At 43.3% G+C, this 19,320-nt stretch overlaps 1 protein-coding gene across 4 annotated transcripts in view; it reads left to right on the plus strand.

The window, feature by feature from the left end:
• The first annotated feature begins 6,370 nt into the window (after positions 1 to 6,370).
• The window catches only part of LOC124083482 (L-selectin), a 40,524-nt gene continuing 27,574 nt past the window's right edge, over positions 6,371 to 19,320 (plus strand). Inside the window, exons 1-9 of one of the 4 annotated variants that reach the window (XM_046430183.2) lie at positions 6,371 to 6,708; positions 7,500 to 7,578; positions 8,414 to 8,797; positions 9,708 to 9,815; positions 11,945 to 12,130; positions 13,151 to 13,336; positions 14,367 to 14,552; positions 15,486 to 15,671; positions 16,701 to 16,886. In XM_046430183.2, coding sequence (XP_046286139.1) covers positions 6,706 to 6,708; positions 7,500 to 7,578; positions 8,414 to 8,797; positions 9,708 to 9,815; positions 11,945 to 12,130; positions 13,151 to 13,336; positions 14,367 to 14,552; positions 15,486 to 15,671; positions 16,701 to 16,886 — 1,504 coding nt within the window. In that variant the 5' untranslated portion in view covers positions 6,371 to 6,705. Of the gene's footprint in view, positions 6,709 to 7,499; positions 7,579 to 8,413; positions 8,798 to 9,707; positions 9,816 to 11,944; positions 12,131 to 13,150; positions 13,337 to 14,366; positions 14,553 to 15,485; positions 15,672 to 16,700; positions 16,887 to 19,320 lie in introns of those variants that run through there. The other 3 variants (XM_058574423.1, XM_058574424.1, XM_058574425.1) reach the window with 3 other exon arrangements.

Genomic DNA, 19,320 nt, shown 5'->3' on the forward strand with positions numbered 1-19,320 from the left:
GAACTCCCAGTTTTATAACAACAGTAACAGACGTGGGGAGAGATGTCCTCCAATAGAGCAATGCTGAGGTTCTTCATTGCACCAGTGGATAGATCATCCAGACAAAGAATCAGCAAAGAAACTCAGAGTTAAGCTGCACTCTAGACCAAATGGACCTAATGGCTTTCATTGAACATCATCTCCAAAAGATGCTTAATCCTGTTGGATCTCACTGAGCTTTTAAAACAAACATTCTTTATCATTCTTTTCATAAGTACTTTCAACTTTCTCTAGCATAGATCACGTAGCCAGACACATAAGTCTTGAACCCCCCCAAATTGACATCACATCCTATATTTTTTTCTGATCACAATGGAGCAAATCTACAAGTCAATAAGAAACTAAATTTTAGAAATTATACGAATGCATAGAGACTGGACAGTACTTTTGAACAGTGAGTTTTCAAGGAAGTTGGAAGGAAGTTAAAACATTTATCAAAATAAATGATATGGAAACACAAAACACCAAAACGCGTTCAATGCAGCAAAAGTGGGAGCGGCTTTCACAGCAAGGAGTGCAGGGCATGCACAAGAGCTAAGGAAAGGAGCGTGCACAGGAAAGAGCGCATGCGCAAGGCAGGAAGGAGGCCACGTACCCCAGGAAGCATCTCACAGGCTTAGAAAAGCAAGGACAGACCAAACTCGAAATTCACATATCAGCACAGAAATAAACAAAATAGAGACTAAAAAGAATACAAAACATCAGTGAACCAAATGGTAGGGTTTTTCTTTTTCTTTTCTTTTTTAAATAAATGACAGCAGAATGCATTACAATTCATATTGCACATACAGAGCACAATTTTTCATACCTCTGGTTGTATAAAAGTATGTTCACACCAATTTGTGCCTTCATACATGTACTTTGGAAAATGATGATCATCACATTCCACCATCATTGCTACCCCCTGCCCCCTCCCTTCCCCTCCCACCCCTCTGCCCTAAGGAGAGTTCTTCTACTCCTCTCTTGCTCCCCCTCCCTACCCCATTATGAGTCACCTTATATCAGAGAAAACATTTGGCATTGAATGGTAGGTTTTTTTAAAATAAAAAATACTCAACAAATCTTTAGCTAGACTATCCAAGAAAAAGAAAAAAGACACAAATAAATGAAATTAGATTTTTAAAAGGGAGACATGACAACAAAATGAAATTAAACTTCTTTCTCTCACCATGAACAATATTCAACTCAAAGTGGATCAAGGACCTAGGAATTAAACCAGAGACCTTGCTCCTAATGGAAGAAAAAGTAGGCCCAAATCTCCATCATGTCGGATTAGACCCCAACTTTCTTAATAAAACTCCTGTAGTACAAGCATTAAAACCAAGAATCAATAAATGAGTTGGATTCAAACTAAAAAACTTCTCAGCAAAAGAAACAATCAGTGAGGTGAATAGAGAGCCTACAGAATGGGAGCAAATCTTTACCACAAGCACATCAGATATAGCACTAATCTCTAGGATATATAAAGCACTCAAAAACCTTAACACCAAAAAACAAACAAATAATAACAACAACAAAAACAAACAAATAAACCAATCAAATAAATGAGCCAAGGAACTGAACAGACACTTCTCAGAAGAGGATACACAATCCATCAACAAATATATGAAAAAATGTTCAACATCTCTAGCAATTAGAGAAATGTCAATCAAAATTACTCTAAGATTTCATCTCACTCCAGTCAGAATGACAGCTATCAAGAATACAAACAACAGTAAGTGTTGGCGAGGATGTGGGGGGAAAAGGCACACTCATACACTGCTGGTGGGACTGCAAATTGGTGCAGCCAATCTGGAAAACAGTGTGGAGATTCCTTGGAAAACTGGGAATGGAACCACCATTTCACCCAGCTATCCCACTCTTCAGTTTATACCCAAAGGACTTAAAAATCAGCATGCTACAGGGACACAGCCACATCAATGTTTATAGCAGCACAATTCACAATAGCTAAACTGTGGAACCAACAAAGAGGCCCTTCAGTAGATGAATGCATAGGGAAACGGTATATATACATAGTGGAACATTACTCAGCATTAAAAGAGAATAAAATCATGGCACTTGCAGGTAAATGGATGAAGTTGGAGAATATACTTCTAAGTGAAATTAGCCAATTCCCAAAAAAACCAAACGCCGAATATTTTCTTTGATATGAAGATGCTGACTCAAAATGGTGATGGGGATGGGGCGGGGAACTTGGGAGTAGTGGAGGAACTTTAGATAGGGCAAAGGGAAGGGAGGGGAAAGGAGAGGGCAAGGGGGTAGGAATGATGGTGGAATGAGTGAGACATCACTACCCTAAGTACATGTATAAGACACGAATGGTGTGAAAATACTTTGCATACAATCAATGACTTGAAAAATTGTGCTCTATATGTGTAATATGAAATAAATTGCATTGTGTCATTATGCATAACGAATTAGAATAACTAATTAAATGAAAGGGAGATATGACAACTTATACCAAGAAAGGATCTTTAGGAATTATTTTGAAAAATTATATACTAAAACATTGGGAAACCTAGAAGAAATGGACACATTTATGGACACTTATGACCTGCCAAAATTGGACCATGAGGTTATTAAAAAAAGTAACAAACCAGTAACAAGTAATTAGACTGAATCTCTCAACAAAGAAGAACCCAAACCAGATGACTTCACTGCTGAATTTTACCAAACTTTACAAAAGAGCTCAGGTCAATTCTTCTCAGAAAGTTCCATAAAATTGAAAGGGAAGAAACCCCTTTAAACACATCCTATAAGTCTAGCTTTACCCTGTCACCAAAACCAGATGAAGACATAGCCAAAATAGAAAACTATACACCAATCTTCCTGATGAACATAGATGTAGACTTCTCAAGAAAATAATCAAATTAAATTCCATGATACAGCAAAAGGTCATTTACCTTGGTCAGAAGAAATGAAATGAGCACAGCAAAGAGACCCCTCAGCCCATGAGTAGGGGAAAATGTGGTGTCTAATCACAATGAAGTGTTGTTTGGCCATAAAGAAGAATAGGTTCTTGTCATTTGCAGCAAAATGCATGGAACTGGAGGATATTGTGGAAAGTGAAATAAGCCAGATATGTGTTTCCCTCTCCTTTGGAGGCTAAAAAATTTGACCTGAAAGAAGAAAATGATTATCAGAGATTGAGAAGGGTGTGAAGGATGTGAACAAAGGGAGGTTGAATTTGATCAATGAACACTGTATGGCATGTACGGAAATATAACACTGAACCACATTAATGTGTACAATTAATATGTGTGATTAAAATATAAAAACTAAAAATGAGTCCCACTGTGAAGTAAAAAGGAGTGGGGGGTGAGTTAACAGCTGGGGGTCAATGGGGTAGGAATAAAGGCATCACAGTGAGATATTGAGCAACAAGCCAGCAGGAACAGGGGACAGAAGTGGTGGGAGGACGTGCTGAAGTCTCCTGAGGTGTCAAGGTGGAGGCTGTGCTCAGGGAGGAGTGGCTGACCTTGACTTAGAGAGTGAGGATCCTGCTGTGGGACAGGTGTTCAGTGCATGGTGCAGTCACAAATGGCTGTGGGAGGTGCTTCCAGGGACAGGAGGACCAGGAGCCAGGTTCCAAAGCCACCAGTGCATGAAGGAGTTGGGTTCACCACCATGAGGACAGTGACAAGATGGCGCATCCTGGTGCGGTGAGCTTCAGAGATCCTGGGTTATTTGATTGCTGCTTCCTTTTCTTTCCAGTGTGGTGGGGAACAGAGATGTGTAAAAGGGCCCCATCAGAAAGCAGGAGGCCCATCCTGCAGCGTGTGGAGAAAATGTCACTGTCCTGAGAGATCTGCAGGGGAGACATGACCCCAGGAGGCAGCGGTTGCTATGGAGGAAGGTAGAGGAGGTTTGGGAGAACTGCAGCATACGGGTGAGCTTGCCCACTGTGAAGCAGGAGTCCCAGGGGCAGCAGGGGAGCATCTGGGAAGGACCTCGAGGCTGTGTGGAGACAGGGGTGTGGTGAACCGTCCAGGAGGTGGCTTGGCCCCAGGGGCAGGGAGAGCAGCTCTGAGCCGTGTGGAGGTGTTTGGATAGGGCTGTGGAGGGGAGGCATCTGTGGAGGGGTCCCACGGTGGCCTGGAGGGCAACCTGAGGGGACTGCAGTGGGAGCTCCTTGCTGGGCGAGGAGCGAGCGAGCCGAGGCCCTCTGAGGGGCAGGCTGGGAAAGCCGGGGCGATGGTTCTTCTGTGGTCCTAGGATGCTGCTCTCAGTGGCCCCCAGAGGCTCTCCCCTCCACCCTCAGGTGGGCACTGGCCTTCCAGCAGTGGCTCCTCCCTCAGGGAGTGGTGGGTTGTCATGCCACCAGCCCCACCTGGTGGCACAGCCCAGTCAGCCCCTTCTCCTGCCGCCCTTCAAGTGGCTGCTGACAGGTGCCTGTGACTCTGCTGCCCCAGCTCCTCTCTTTAAGCTCAGTGCACACTTGGCTCCTTTTCCACCTTGAGCTGAAGTTCGTGTGGTGAAACGCAGCCGTGATGAGGGGGACAGTCCAGCACCTCCACAGCACTGTGCCACCAGCCCCTGTCCTAGTTCCAAAGCACTTCCATGAAAAGCCCTGTCACCTGCTCCCTCAGCACCGTGGGCCTGCAGGCCACCTCCTGCTCTGCGGCTCCTCCTGGTCTGGGTGTCCCCCAGAATGGACTCGTCCAGCGTGCGGCCTCCCTGCCGGGCTTCTCTCACTTAGCATGGTTTCAGCTCTGGTTCCTGTTACACCAGTGCCAGGACTGCCTTCCTGGAGAGGCAGAATAACATCCCATGGCGTCACGTACACGCTCTAACTCTACCCCACGTCTCTCACTGTGTTCTCAGGAAAAATGTGTTTGACAAACACAAGATCAATCCACATGATTCAAATGAACACATGAAAAATAACTTTGCTGAGATTCAAAAGCCACAGCTCTGGATGGACTCAGTGAGGGGCTAGGTTGATGTGGTCCAATAGCTAGAAGTCTAACTCGATATACAGAGAGAATTTAAAATGTACAGAAAAGTAAATCAACTGCATGTGTTTGACAATGTTCACTAAATAATCACCTCCCTCTCCAAGACGTCTTTCCCCTGCAAAATTTGGTTGGGATCTAGGTCGTTCTGCCTGACAAGACCTGAATTGAAGGAAATCTCTGGGAATTTATGCAACTCTGAGGCTTGAACCAACTTGTCTGTGTGCCAGAAGACACAAATTGGCTTTCGAGAAGTTTGCATTTGTGTATGGCTTTAAAAAAATAGAAATGTCTACCAAATAGAATAACAAACAAATAATAAAATCAAACAAAATACACTTTCTAGTTCAGAAGTGAAATAAGTTTTATACTTCATAAAATCCAACAAATAAAATGCATTTTATAGTTCAGAAATGTGTGGACCCCCAAACCTTCCCAGGGCAGAAAGCCTAAACCCCTGGACTTCAGGGATTCACTTCAGGGGGTGCCATTCACAAGCTTCTCCACTAGGAGGCGAGCAAGGAAAGGAGGAGAAGGAACTGGATTTTGTCAAGTGAGCCAGGTAGCTCTTATTGAAGTGTGACAGACACCTTATATTTGTTTGAAACAAACAAACAAATGAACAACTAAATTAATACATTTATTCATTTATTATATAAATTATCAAATTTAAATAATAAGTTTGAAATAAAGTGAAGTTAGCCAATCCCTCAAAACCAATGCCAAATGTTCTCTCTGCTATAAAGGGGCTGATTCATAGTTGGGTAGGGAGTCTGAACAAGAGAGGAATAGACAAACTCTAGATAGGACAGAGGGGTGGGAGAGGAACGAAGAAGGCATGGGGTTAGAAATGATGGTGGAATGAGATGGATATCGTTATCCAAAGCACATGTATGAAGACATGAATTGGTGTGAATATACTTTATGTACAACCAGAAATGTGAACAACTGTGCTCTATATGTGTAATATGAATTGTAATGCACTCTGCTGTCATATGTAAATTTAAAAAATGGTCTGAAATAGAAGTTTTGAACTGTGGTATTACCAGGGCCACCTACAACAGGTAGTCAGCATTAATAAGGAGAGAGAGGAGGGAGGAGGAGGAGGAGGAGGAGGAGGAGGAGGAGGAGGAAGAGGAGGAGGAGAAGGAGGAGGAAGAAGGAGGAGGAGGAGGAGAAGGAGGAGGAAGAAGGAGGAGGAGGAAGAGGAGGAGGAGGGAGAGGAGGAGGAGGGAGAGGAGGAGAAGGAGGAGGAGGAGGAGGAGGAAGAGGAGGAGGAGGAGGAGGAGGAAGAAGAGGAGGAGGAGGAGGAGGAGGAGGAAGAGGAGGAGGAGAAGGAGGAGGAAGAAGACAACAGTATGAGAACAATAAAGGGGGGCAGCAGAAGGGAAGGAAGGAAGCACAGGACAAGGGACAGAGGGAGGAAGACGGAAGTGGGAGAGGAAGGAGAATCCAACCACAACACCTCACTGTTCCCAGGGAGAGGGGCAGAGGCCAGCTAAGGAAAGGGGTGGGGGAAGAGGTGAGAGAAGAAGAGGAGGAAGGGGAGGGAGGAGGGAGGAGGATGTGAGACTGGGTGGAGAGAGCCCTGCTGGTGACACTCAGAGCCCTCCCCTGGAGCAAGCAGGCCCCCTCCACAAGGACCCAGAGAGTCCAGGTGCTGCGTGCAGAGGCTGAAGGCTGTGGAGCCAGAGAAGGAGCCAGCAAAGCCATGGTGAGCCTTTGGCCCAGAGATTCCAGACACGCAGAGAAACTCTCCTGGGGCTGGAGGGGCAGGTGGCATGGGACAAGAAAGAAGCCATTTCATTTTTGGTTTTTAACATGCAGAAACCAAAAATGCTCTCAGTCTCAGAATGTGATCCTAGGGTGTCAGGTGGCCGACGTCCTCCCCTGAGAGTCTCTGGTGAGAGGGAAGTGGTGCTTGGGCAGTGAAACACGGTGCTGCCAGAGAGGTGTCCTCTGCAGAAAACATGGCCCTCAGGGCTGCAGAGAACCTGGGATGCTGTCATTCAGTTCTCAAAAATTTATTTCTTCTTTAGAAAAGAAAATGAACTGCTTTGCTTCTCTGGAGTCTGGTTATGTAATTCTCTTAGGTATTTGAAGCATTGACTGATCATGATCAAGTGTGAGAAGACAGCAGTCGATCTAAACACCAAAGGTCATTAAGCGCCAAGGAAGACTTAACAAATATACAAATATTCAGTAATTTGACCTGAAAGCTCCATAGACAAGCAGGCACGAATTTACTGGGATATAGAAAAGCATCAGAGCAATGATGATCAGCAATTTGAGACTGAAACATGAAATCAAAATGGAACAAAACTGTAGGAGGTTTGGGTTGATGTGATGTGACTTTTTCTCCCTTGTCTGGGAAACCTCTGATGGGGGACAGGGTTTGTGCATTTGTGTGTTTTATCTGGAACTTTCAGAAAGTTGCAGGTACCCCACCCCTCCCAGGTGCTTTAAACCTGTCTCCAATCTAAATTGTCCTGTATTTTATTGCAGATATTTCCAAGGAAATGTCAGAGTGCACAGAGGGGCTTGTGGATCACCCAGTTGTGGATCTGGACAGTGCTCTGCTGGGGTATGTTGTGATAGCCACACATTGCTAAGCCTTTTAATTTATGTTCATTTTCTCAAACATCCACTGAGTGTGCATAGATGCAGGGAAAATTATTAGGTGGACCTCTACCAATTCCATCCCTCTGTGACCTCTCTCTTCTTCCTCAAGCCCTTGGTACCTCCCCAAGAACCCCCAACCCCAATCTTGCCTGCCACAGCCTGTGCTGCAGACTCCAAATCCCGACAATCCCACAAAAGCCTTCAATTGAGAATGAATAATGTTAGCAAATAAAGCAATTTCTGCAGTTCCAGTGTGAACTCCTTCAGGGCAGGGACTTGGTCACCTTTTTGGTCCTCCTCTCAGTGATGTTGGAAGTTTTCTGTGAGTCTCAAGATGCTCCAGCCACAGCTGGGACCTTTCCCCATGTCGGCCTTTAGGAAATTATCCCAGGATAAAATAGTAGACTATAAGTATTGGAGTTTTATGATATCATACTTCAATTCGTTTTAAATGATTGACAATCAATAAGAAAATGAAATTTGAATTTTTAAAATATGTTAGTTAAATTTCTCATAAAGGAATTTTGAGAAAAAAATTTTTTTTTTTTTTTAAAAATAGACCTAGAAAGCCATTGTGTCCATAAAAAACAATGCCATGAGGAAGATATCCCATGTTCAAACAGAGGTCTGGGTTCTGCTTCCCATCTGCTAACAACTAGGGCTTGATACTGAGCGGTCACTTACCCTCCTGGGCCCTCAGCTCCGCCTCTCTGAGTGGCAGCTCAGCCTGGAGACGAGAGCTGGGCTCTTCTCAGCTGAAACACTTGAGTAGATATGCTTCCTGCTCTGTCTTTCAGAATTCCTGGCACATCATGGAACTGACTGTTGGACCTACCACTATTCTGAACAACCCATGAACTGGGAAAGTGCTAGAAAGTTCTGCAAAGAAAGGTACACGGATTTAGTTGCCATACAAAATAAGAGAGAAATCGAGTACCTGGAGAAGACAGTGCCCTTCAACCGTTTTTACTACTGGATAGGAATCCGGAAGATAGGAAACATATGGACATGGGTGGGAACCAACAAGCCTCTCACAAAAGAAGCAGAGAACTGGGGACCTGGGGAGCCCAACAATAGGCCCAAGGAAGACTGCGTGGAGATCTACATCAAGAGGATGAGATATGGAGGCAAGTGGAACGATGAAGCCTGCCACAGACCAAAGGCAGCCCTCTGCTACACAGGTGGGAGACCAGGCCACGAGGAAGACCTGAGCTAGAATAATCAGACCTACCCCATGGGAGTGCTGGGGAGGGAGGCAGGAGCTAGCTCACTCTCATCTGCTTCCTGTCCCCCAACTGGGCATGGATCAGGTCACTGCTGAGCATTTCTGGTGTGTGAAGCCGGTTCCTACACCCCACACCCATACCCCTAATTCCCGTCCCATCCAGGTGCTAAGTACATTACATGGGAGGCAGGGAGGAGTTAGACAGCCAGGGCCCCTGATGGAGGGCAGGAAGTGGACACCAAGAGCAGGGCTGGCTGAGAGCTGGGGCTCACCTGGCCTGTGTCCTCCTTGTAGAGCAGGAGCCTGGGCTGAAAGCTGCCTCCGTGACCTCCTGGCACAACACTGCACAGGCTTGTTGGGTGGCTGTCACAACAGTTCCAGCCCAGCCAGGATTTTTCCAAGCCGGATTTTAACAGTGAAACAGTTCATTTGGTTCCTCGTAAACTGGACTCTCTGCTCCTTTAGAAATTTGGACTTTTTATCTTAGTGCTTCCCATAAGGAAGGACTCCAAGCACAGTGCAGAGGTGAGTGAGGCCCAGCCTTCATTTACCCATCACTGCACTGAAAGCAAGGCATTTCAAGAGTTTCAGTGTTAGCAGCCTAAGCAACATCTCCCCAGCTGTCAGCATGTTACTCTCGGCAAGCTGACTTTAAAAGCACACACGTGTCCTGGGATGTATGCCTAGCATATTTTATAAACTGAAATTTTAGCATGTGATTTTTATGCAAAAGTGCTTTGAACATATAAATAAACCTTTCCTGCTTATTAAAATAGTGCAGATAAACAGTTACCTATGACAAAAGAAATATCTATTAATCCTAAAAGGCAATCAATTGAGACACTGTTTCTCTGACCCTCTTAAAGCTTCTTGCACACCCGGGTCATGCAGTGGCCACGGAGAATGTGTGGAAACCATCAACAATTACACCTGTGACTGTGATGCTGGACACTATGGGCCCCAGTGTCAGTTTGGTAAGCCCCTTCACTCCTTTGCAAGTAACAAGACTCACTGTAGCTTATGATGGAAGCTGATTGGGACCAAATGATACTAGCCATTCTGAGAAATGGGAAGTTGTGATCAGAAGTTATAGTTTTGCAAGGTGTCATCTTTATGCAAAGATTCCACCTGTCAGTGTAAGGTTCAATTCACTTCACAGGTGTTTCTGATTTCTACAAGAAACAGGTGTGTATTGAGCGCTAATGTAAGGAGTCAGGGGAGATCGATTCCTGCTCTCAGGGAGCTCACAAACTGATGAGCTTAATGAATTAATTAGAGTTCTTTAGTCTGAAAGAAACTGTACAGTTTACCCTTAGGAGAGAGAGTTACCCAGAAGGTAATCTCACTTTTTTATAAAGTGATGACAGGGAAAGCCAGGAGAAAAGTCCATGATGATACATAGCTTATGTCAGAGATGTGTAACAGCAAATTCTCCATGTTCACTTGGGCTAAGTATTTCAGGAGAACACAATGGAAGATCTGTCATAAAACCTTCCCACAAAGGATTTTTGGTTAGTTAAGGGAAATCTTATCTGTTCACAATTGAGTGTGAGGGAGACAAGCTGCAGTGAGCCCAGGGCCTGGAACTGCTGGTGAAGGAGCCCAGCCTTATCTGCAGTGAGAGGCTCCTTAGCGTCTTCCTCGGTAAGTGGGCAGTTAACCCGGAAGCACATGGTGGGCGATGGAGAGGCTCTTCCTGGGCTTTGTCAGTCACTCAGAGGCAAGGAGGTGGAAATGGACAGGAGGGAACACACAGGTTAAAGCCAGGCCTTGACCCTGTCACCCACTACTGAAGGAGACACGCGATACTTTGACTGATGTTGGTAGTTTCAGAATAAGTTTTAAGTGTCTGATGTATAGAATAGAAAATTATTGACAAAAGCAATATTTGTAAAGAATATGACTTAAAGCCAAAGTGGATTCAGATGTCAACTGACTGGAATAGATCCAACTCATTTTTCTTAATCTCTGAGCCAAGGCTGCTACCTAAAATTTTACTCCTATTCTGGAACTTTATTTTTTAAACCTTATATAAGTGTATTCCCATTCCTCTCCTTTCAAACATTTAGGTTTTTTTTTTTTTTTGTCTTGCTTTCCATCATGCCTTTCTTTTCTGTTTCTGTTTCAACATAACATCACTCGTCTGGGTTCCTACATAGGCAGGAATCCCAGCTCTTTAACACTATTAACATCAACTTCCATCTTTTCCTATGGCTTTTTATGTCCTGTCAAACTTTCTTACTTTTGTGGACCCACAGATTTCTCTTTGGACTGAAAAATCTGTCTTGATCCCTCAACTCCAAATATGTGAAGGATTTCCTTGGGGATATCCAAAAGAATATCAAGTCAATTGTCCCAGCCATCTTTCCTTTATGCACTCTTTATCTGCCTGTAGAGCTACCATGCTCATAGGCACTGCTGTGACAGTCTCACCTCCCCCCAACATGTATGCAAGGTAATCCATTATCAATATTCAGAAATTATGATTTTCTCCAGTTTGTGTCCTGTTGTCAACTCTGTCACTGCCCACATTGTCTTTCTTCTAAATGATTGACATATTCTTCTAGATGTGATCCATACCTTTAAATTTGCTTCCCTCAAATATATTGCTCATGCCTGCTGACAATTAAAAAATAATTAAATATAGCCTACATGTGTGACCATCCACCCTAATATTTGTGCTTAACACTTGTCCTACAGATGAAATCAAAGCCCCTCAAGACCTAACATAAACTTGATCTTGGTCCTCATTATATTAACAAAAAAAGTGAAGAGTATTTAATCTGAGTTCCTATATTTCTTCCTAATCACATCAGACATCATTCCCTGTCACCTCTTTCCTTCAAGTAACATCAAAATACTTGTGTTTTTCCATTTGCCAAGTGTGTTTTTTATCATTGAATTTTCTCAAGGGTTCGTTATCATGTTTAACATGTGGCTGACACTATTGTTCATCTTCAAAACATAGTCCAGGAATCATTCCTTCCAGAAATATTTTCTTGGATAGCAAACTAGGCACATGGTTATCAAGTGGAGACCTTGGATTCACGTCCAGACACTAGGCTCTTAACCCTTCCCAACACTGTATCTTTCCTTATTGAAGTGGTCCAGTGTGAAGCATTGGAGGCTCCAGTGATGGGTACCATGATCTGTAATCACCCTTTGGGAGACTTCAGCTTCAGCTCACAGTGTGACTTTGCATGTTTTGAGGGAACAAGCTTATTTGGTCTTGATAAAATAAGTTGTGGGCCATCTGGAAACTGGTCCTCTACAGAACCAACCTGTCAAGGTGAGTAACTTCCAACTAAATACTATATCATGATAGCCCTGGGTTTACAGTCTGAGAAAGTGCAGAAGAGTCTTGCTCATCTGTGCTCCATCTTCTCCATGTATTTATTCTCATTGTTCCCATGCTCGTTGAGAGTCACACTGAAAGCTTCTTTAAGATCAACAACTGCCTTATTCCTGGTTGCATCTCTGGGAGTCAGGTTGTGCCTGGAATACATTAGGCACTTTTGTGTGCACCTGAATTGAATTGGACCATTTAATTTCCTTTGATTCAGACTTGTACTGAATGTGGAAAATAGAAAAATCCTCCTCATTGCTGGAAACCAATTTTCACTGAAATCTCAGGAGGAGGTCAGAAGGAGGGCTCTACGTTGATCATAAGGAATAAGACATGAGACACACCACATTTTTCACGGGCCCTGAAAGGGCATGAAATGTACAGGTTGTGGTTTCCAAGTCTGAGTCTGATCTTCTGTTTCTGGAAAAGGTAGTCAGAAGTCAGTGAGCTAAACTTCTGCAGTGGACCTACAACAACAGAACAGAGGGCAGGAGGGTTCCCGGAGTTTTACCACGCCCCTTCCAAGAAGTCTGCTTATGCAGATCCCTGTTTGCTCTGGATTTCTGACCCCCAATACTCCAGTGTATTCAGGCTCTGGTGTGACAGTTGTTCCCCAGCCAAGGCCTTCACTCCCACTTGAACTGGTCTGGGTTTGAATTCTCTCCCCAGATAATGCCAATGATACAATGTGAAGATTAGTGAATATTTAGGTAGGACTTCTGAAGAGCCAGGATCTGTTCTAGGGTTTTGACTTATAGTTATCAAATAACATGTAGCTCCTACCAACTCCATGAAGTTAATACACTTATCATCATTAACCATTTAAACATGAAGAAACTGAGGTTGCAGGCTTTCAGTGACCTTGCTTGAAGGCACAGGGTTGTCAACTAGCTGAGCTGGGATTCAAACCCAGGCAGCAGGCCCTCTTAACCCTTTCCAACACTGTCTCTTTCCTTACTGAAGTGGTCCAGTGTGAGGTTTTGGAGGCCCCAGAGCTGGGCAGCATGGTCTGCACTCACCCTCTGGGAACCTTCAGCTTCGGCTCACAGTGTACCTTCAAATGCTCCGCGGGAACAAAGCTACTTGGAGATGGTAAAACAAGATGTGGCCCACTTGGAAACTGGTCATCTCCAGAACCCACCTGTCAAGGTCAGTGACTTCTGATTAGTGGCTTGGCCATGGTAGTTCTGGGGTACAGTCTGAAAAAGCCCAAAGAGCCTTGCTGTTCTGTTTCTATTGCTCCTCGTGTTCCTTTTCCCTTCTCCCACACGCTTGAGTCCCTTTCCGTAGTTACCCATCTGGCCCAGCACTGGGAGCCTCATGGGGTCTACTGGTGCCATATCTGTGACTGCAGCTGCTGCACTCAGGCTCTGCCTGCAATCAGGCACTTTTCTTGTGCACCTGAACTGAATCAGGTAACAATTTTCCTTCATTTGGACTTGTACTCTTTGTAGAATATAGAAAAATTCTCCTAATTCCTTTAACTATTCTTCATTGAAATTTGAAGAGCAATATCCAAATGAAAGCTTGTATTTGATTCATAAGGAATAAGACAATATGTTGTAATTCTTGCCGGAATGGCATAGAACATTCCAAATATGTAGCTTTTGATTTCCAAGTCTTCTTTTGGTCTTCTGTGCTAACAATCAGAGCATAGATATAGACACATTTTCTGAGGAGGATTGTAAAAAAACTCAAAGAACTGAATTTCCTCTTAGCTTAGGAGAATAATGCAGGCTCGAGGCCAGAATGATTTCTAAACTTTATGTTCTCCCCTTCCAAGAGAACAGAAACTCCAAATCCCAATACACTAAAGTACTCAGGGGCAGAAATCTAATAGTTACTCCCAGCTACGCTGGTCTTCCCACTTATACCCATCAGGTTTAGGTTCTCTCTCCAGATAATGCCAATAGTGCCAATGTGAAGAACAGCTAACATCTAGTTAGGGCAAGCCATGTGTGTTCTAGGAGTTTCATGCAGTAATTCAGTGGCATGCAGCTCTCCCACCAGGGATTAATACAGTCATCATCTTTGTCCTTTTGTAGATGAAGACACTGAAGTTGCAGGGCTTAAGCGACCTTGCCTGAGGCACATGGTTATTACCTGGCTGAGCTGGGATTCAAATCTCAGCACCAGGCCCTCTTAACTCTTCCCAACACTGTCTCTTTCCTTACTGAAGTGGTCCAGTGTGCGGCTTTGGAGGCCCCAGAGCTGGGCAGCATGGTCTGCACTCACCCTTTGAGAGTCTTTGGCTTCGGCTCACAGTGTACCTTCAAATGCTCCGAGGGAACAAAGCTACTTGGGGATGGTAAAACAAGATGTGGCCCACTTGGAAACTGGTCATCTCCAGAACCCACCTGTCAAGGTCAGTGACTTCTGACTGAGGTTTTGCCATGGTAGTCCTGGTTCATGAGAAACGCAGGAGTCCTGCTACCTGTGTCCATGCTACTCCGTGTTGCTCCATGTATTTCATTCTCATCGCCCCCACGTTTCTTGAGGTCATCTCCAGTTATCTATTTCCCCTGGCACTTTCTTGTGCACCTGATCAGATTGAATGATTTACTTTTCCTTAGTTTGGACTTGTACTGAATGTGGAATATAGAAAAATTCTCCTCGTAGCTTGAGACCAATCTTCACTGAAGTCTCAGGACGAGGTCAGAAGGAATGAAAGGGCATGAAGTGTACAGGCTGTGGTTTCCAAGTCTGAGTCTGAGCTTCTGAACCACCAGTCAGAGCAGGAAAATCGATAGTGAAGAAGGTAGTGAAAAGTCAGTGAGCTAAACTTGTGCCATGGACCTAAAGGGAATAACAGCAGAACAGAGGGCAGGAGGGTTCCCGGAGTTTTACCACGCCCCTTCCAAGAAGTCTGCTTATGCAGATCCCTGTTTGCTCTGAATTTCTGACCCCCAGTACTCCAGTGTGTTCAGGCTCTGGTGTGACAGTTGTTCCCCAGCCAAGGCCTTCACTCCCACTTGAACTGGTCTGGGTTTGAATTCTCTCCCCAGATAATGCCAATGATACAATGTGAAGATTAGTGAATATTTAGGTAGGACTTCTGAAGAGCCAGGATCTGTTCTAGGGTTTTGACTTATAGTTATCAAATAACATGTAGCTCCTACCAACTCCATGAAGTTAATACACTTATCATCATTAACCATTTAAACATGAAGAAACTGAGGTTGCAGGCTTTCAGTGACCTTGCTTGAAGAAGGCACAGGGTTGTCAACTGAGCTGGGATTCAAACCCAGGCAGCAGGCCCTCTTAACCCTTCCCAACACTGTCTCTTTCCTTACTGAAGTGGTCCAGTGTGAGGCTTTGGAGGCCCCAGATCTGGGCAGCATGGACTGCACTCACCCTCTGGGAACCTTCAGCTTCGGCTCACAGTGTACCTTCAAATGCTCCGCGGGAACAAAGCTACTTGGAGATGGTAAAACAAGATGTGGCCCACTTGGAAACTGGTCATCTCCAGAACCCACCTGTCAAGGTGAGTGACTTCTGACTGGAGGGTTTGCCATGGTAGTCCTGGGTTACAGCCTGAAAAAGCCCTGAAGAGCCTTGCTGTCCCGTGTTCCTGTTGCAGTACATGTTTTATTAACCTGTACTTGTTGAGTTCAGTTATCCATCTGCCCTCGCATTGAAGCCTTCTTAAGATCAGTTGTGTCTTATTCATGCCTGTGGGGCTCTCACTATTCCTGGAATATATCAGTCACTCTCTACACACCTGAATTAAATTGGATGATCGTTTTCCTTCATTTGGTCTTGGACTTTATGGGAAAATAAGGAACTCTAGTAATTTGAGTCTAATCTTCATCGAATCTTAAGGGGAAGGTCAGATGGATAGCCCACCTTTGATCAAAAAGGAAGGACATCAGAAGTGCAATCCTTGCCCAAATGGCATGAAAGGGCATGAAACATGTAGCCATTGGTTTCCAAGTCTGAATTTGATCTGGGACTAACACTGAAAGCCTGAGAATTGATACAGTTTCTGAAAAGTGTTGTCAAAATCCAAAGAGCTCTCCTCTGCATCTGAATCAAGGAGAATAAGAACAGAATGGACACCAGGATTATTCTAATGCCTTTTCCTTCTCTCCTAAAACATCTATTACCCTGGCCACTCTTGGTCTGAACCTCTCACTGCCAACTCTCTGGAATACTGAGCTCACATCATAGTTATTCCCTTCCAAGTTCTTCATTCCCACTCACCAATCTGACTTTGAATCATCTGTCCAGATAATGCCACAGAAAACAATATGAAGAAGAAACCCAACACTTAGGACTTCTTAAGAGCATTACTCTGTTCTAAGCACTTGACTTACAGAAATTGAATGATATGTAGCTCCCGGACTAGCTCTATGAGGTTAATGCACTCATCATCTTTGACCTTTTATAAATGATTAAACTGACGTTGCAGGGCTTAAGTGACCTTGCTTGAAAGTATGTGGTTGAGCTGGAATTCAGATCCTGCAGCAGGTCCTCTTAACCCTTTCCAACACTGTCTCTTTCCTCACTGAAGTGGTCCAGTGTGAGGCTTTGGAGGCCCCAGATCTGGGCAGCATGGACTGCACTCACCCTCTGGGAACCTTCAGCTTCAGCTCACAGTGTACCTTCAAATGCTCCGCGGGAACAAAGCTACTTGGAGATGGTAAAACAAGATGTGGCCCACTTGGAAACTGGTCATCTCCAGAACCCACCTGTCAAGGTCAGTGACTTCTGATTAGTGGCTTGGCATGGTAGTTCTGGGGTACAGTCTGGGAAAATGCAGAACAATCTTGTGATTCCATGTTCCAGTTGCTGCACGTGTCTCCTTCTCATTTGTTGCCTAGGTTTTGAGTTTGGTGATCCATCCACCCTGGTTCTGAGGACTTCTTGAGATCAGCAGTGGGTGTTGTTGTTGTTGTTTTACTTTCCCCTCCCTGCAGTCTTCCTTCCTCCTTGTCGCCTTCTTTTACTGATCTCCCTTTGATTTTCAAGAGATCCCCCACCATTTTCTTTTCCCTTTTCCTCTTAGCTTCCACATATGAGAGAGACCATGGGACACTTGACCTTCTGAGTTTGGCTTATTTCATTTATCATAATGTTCTGAAGTTCTATCCATTTTCCAGCAAATGGCATTATTTCATTTTTCTTTATGTTTTATGAAATATCATTGTGTGTATACACACACACACACACACACACCATATTTTCTTTATCCACTCATCCATAAGTGGAAACCTAGGTTGGGTCTACAGTTTGTTTTTGCGAATTATGCTGCTGCAAACATGGGTTTGCTTGTATCACACTATCATATGCAGACATTATTAGGACAAGTACTGAGCAGTGGAATAGCTGGGTCATGTGGTTTCCATGTCTAGTCTTTTGAAGAGGCTTCCTACTGATTTCCATAATGGTTGCACTATTTTAGAATCCCAGCAACAGTGTAAGAGTGTTCCTTTTCCCCCACATCATCATCATTATTATTATTATTATTTACTGGGGATTGAACCCAAGGGAACTTGACCAATAAGCCATATCCCTTAATTTTTTGTTTTGAGACAGGGTCTCAGTAAATAGCTTAGGGCCTAAGTTGCTGAGGTTGGCTTTAAACTTGTGATTCTCATGCCTCAGCCTCCTGAGCCACTAGGATTACAGTTGTGTGCCACCATCCCAGCTGTGTTTGTATTCTTGATGACTGTGATTTAAGATTCCTTTTTTTGTTTTGTTTTAAGATTCTTGATGATGATGTCATAAGATGAAATGTCAGTGTAGTTTTGATTTGTATTTCCCTAACTGCTAATGATGTTGAACATTTTGTCATAAATTTCTCAATCATTTGTATTTCCTCTTTTGAGAATTGTCTGTTTAGTTCAATTACCCATTTAATAATTGGGTTATTTGTTTTTCTGGTGTTAAGTTTTATGAGTTCTTTATTCTGGATATTAATACTCAATCAAAAGAGTACCTAGCAAAGATTTTCCCCCTTCTGTAGGTTCTCTCTTCACATTCTTAATTGTTTCATTTGCTGTGCAGAAGTTTTAAAATTTGATGCAATCCCATTTATTAAGACTTGGCATTATTTTCTGAGCTTTAGGGTGTTTTACTGAGAAAGCCGTTGCCTATTCCTATATGCCTGAGTGTTGCCTCTACATTTTCTTCTAGGAGTAGTAAAGTTTCTAGTCTAATTCCTATAGGTCTTTGATTCATTTTGAGTTGATATTTTTGCAAGGTGAGAGAAAAAGATGTAGTTTAATTCTTATTTATATGGATAACCAGTTTCCCAGCACCATTTGTTTCAGTTTGGTGATTTCTATTGTCATATCATCAAGTTTTCTGTTTCTTCTGTCAGGTGTACTATGCTCACTAAATGTGTTTTTAATTTCCAATATTTCCTGTGAATTTTCTCTTATAGTTGGCATATCACTGTCAGCATTATTCATCCTGTGTTGCATGTTGTCTACCTTGTCCTTTGGAGTCAAATAGCTTATTAATAATTATAGTTATTTTCAATTCCAAGTCCTTTACTTCAAACATGTGAACCATAACTGAATTTGGTTCTGATAATCACTTTTAAGTTTCAGACTCATTTTCTCTTGCCTTTGACATGCTTTATAATTTTTTGTTGAAAGGCAAATTTGTATTGGGGAATAGATCATGAGGCAAGTAGTCCTTTACTATGTGTCTATTTTTATGACAGTACCATACAGTTTTGGTTTTTTTGGTTTAGAATTGCTTTGGCTATTTTGGGTCTTTTATTCTTCCAAGTGAATTTTTTCAAGTCCTGTGAAGACTGTCATCAGTATTTTTATGGGGATTGCATTGAATCTGTATATCGCTTTTGGTAATATGGCCATTTAGCAATGTTAATCCTGCCTATCCATAAACATAGGAGGACTTTCCATCTTCTGTGTCTTCAATTTTTTCCTTCAAGTTTCTATAGTTTTCATTGTAGAGGTCTTTTGCCTCCTTGGTTAGATTTATTCCTAGGTATTTTATTGTTTTGAGTCTATTTATTGTGAATGGAATTGTTTTCCTGATTTCTTTCTCAGCAGATTCATTGTTGGTATATAGGAAAGCTATTGATTTTTGTAGATTGATTTTGCAGAATTTGTTTATTAAGGAGTCTTTTGGTGGACCTTTTTGGATCTTCTAAGTAT

This window comes from Marmota monax, unplaced genomic scaffold (genome assembly GCF_021218885.2).
Source record: "Marmota monax isolate L192 unplaced genomic scaffold, Marmota_monax_Labrador192_F-V1.1 WCK01_AAM20220418_F8-fsc00055, whole genome shotgun sequence".
NCBI classification, from domain to species: domain Eukaryota; kingdom Metazoa; phylum Chordata; class Mammalia; order Rodentia; family Sciuridae; genus Marmota; species Marmota monax.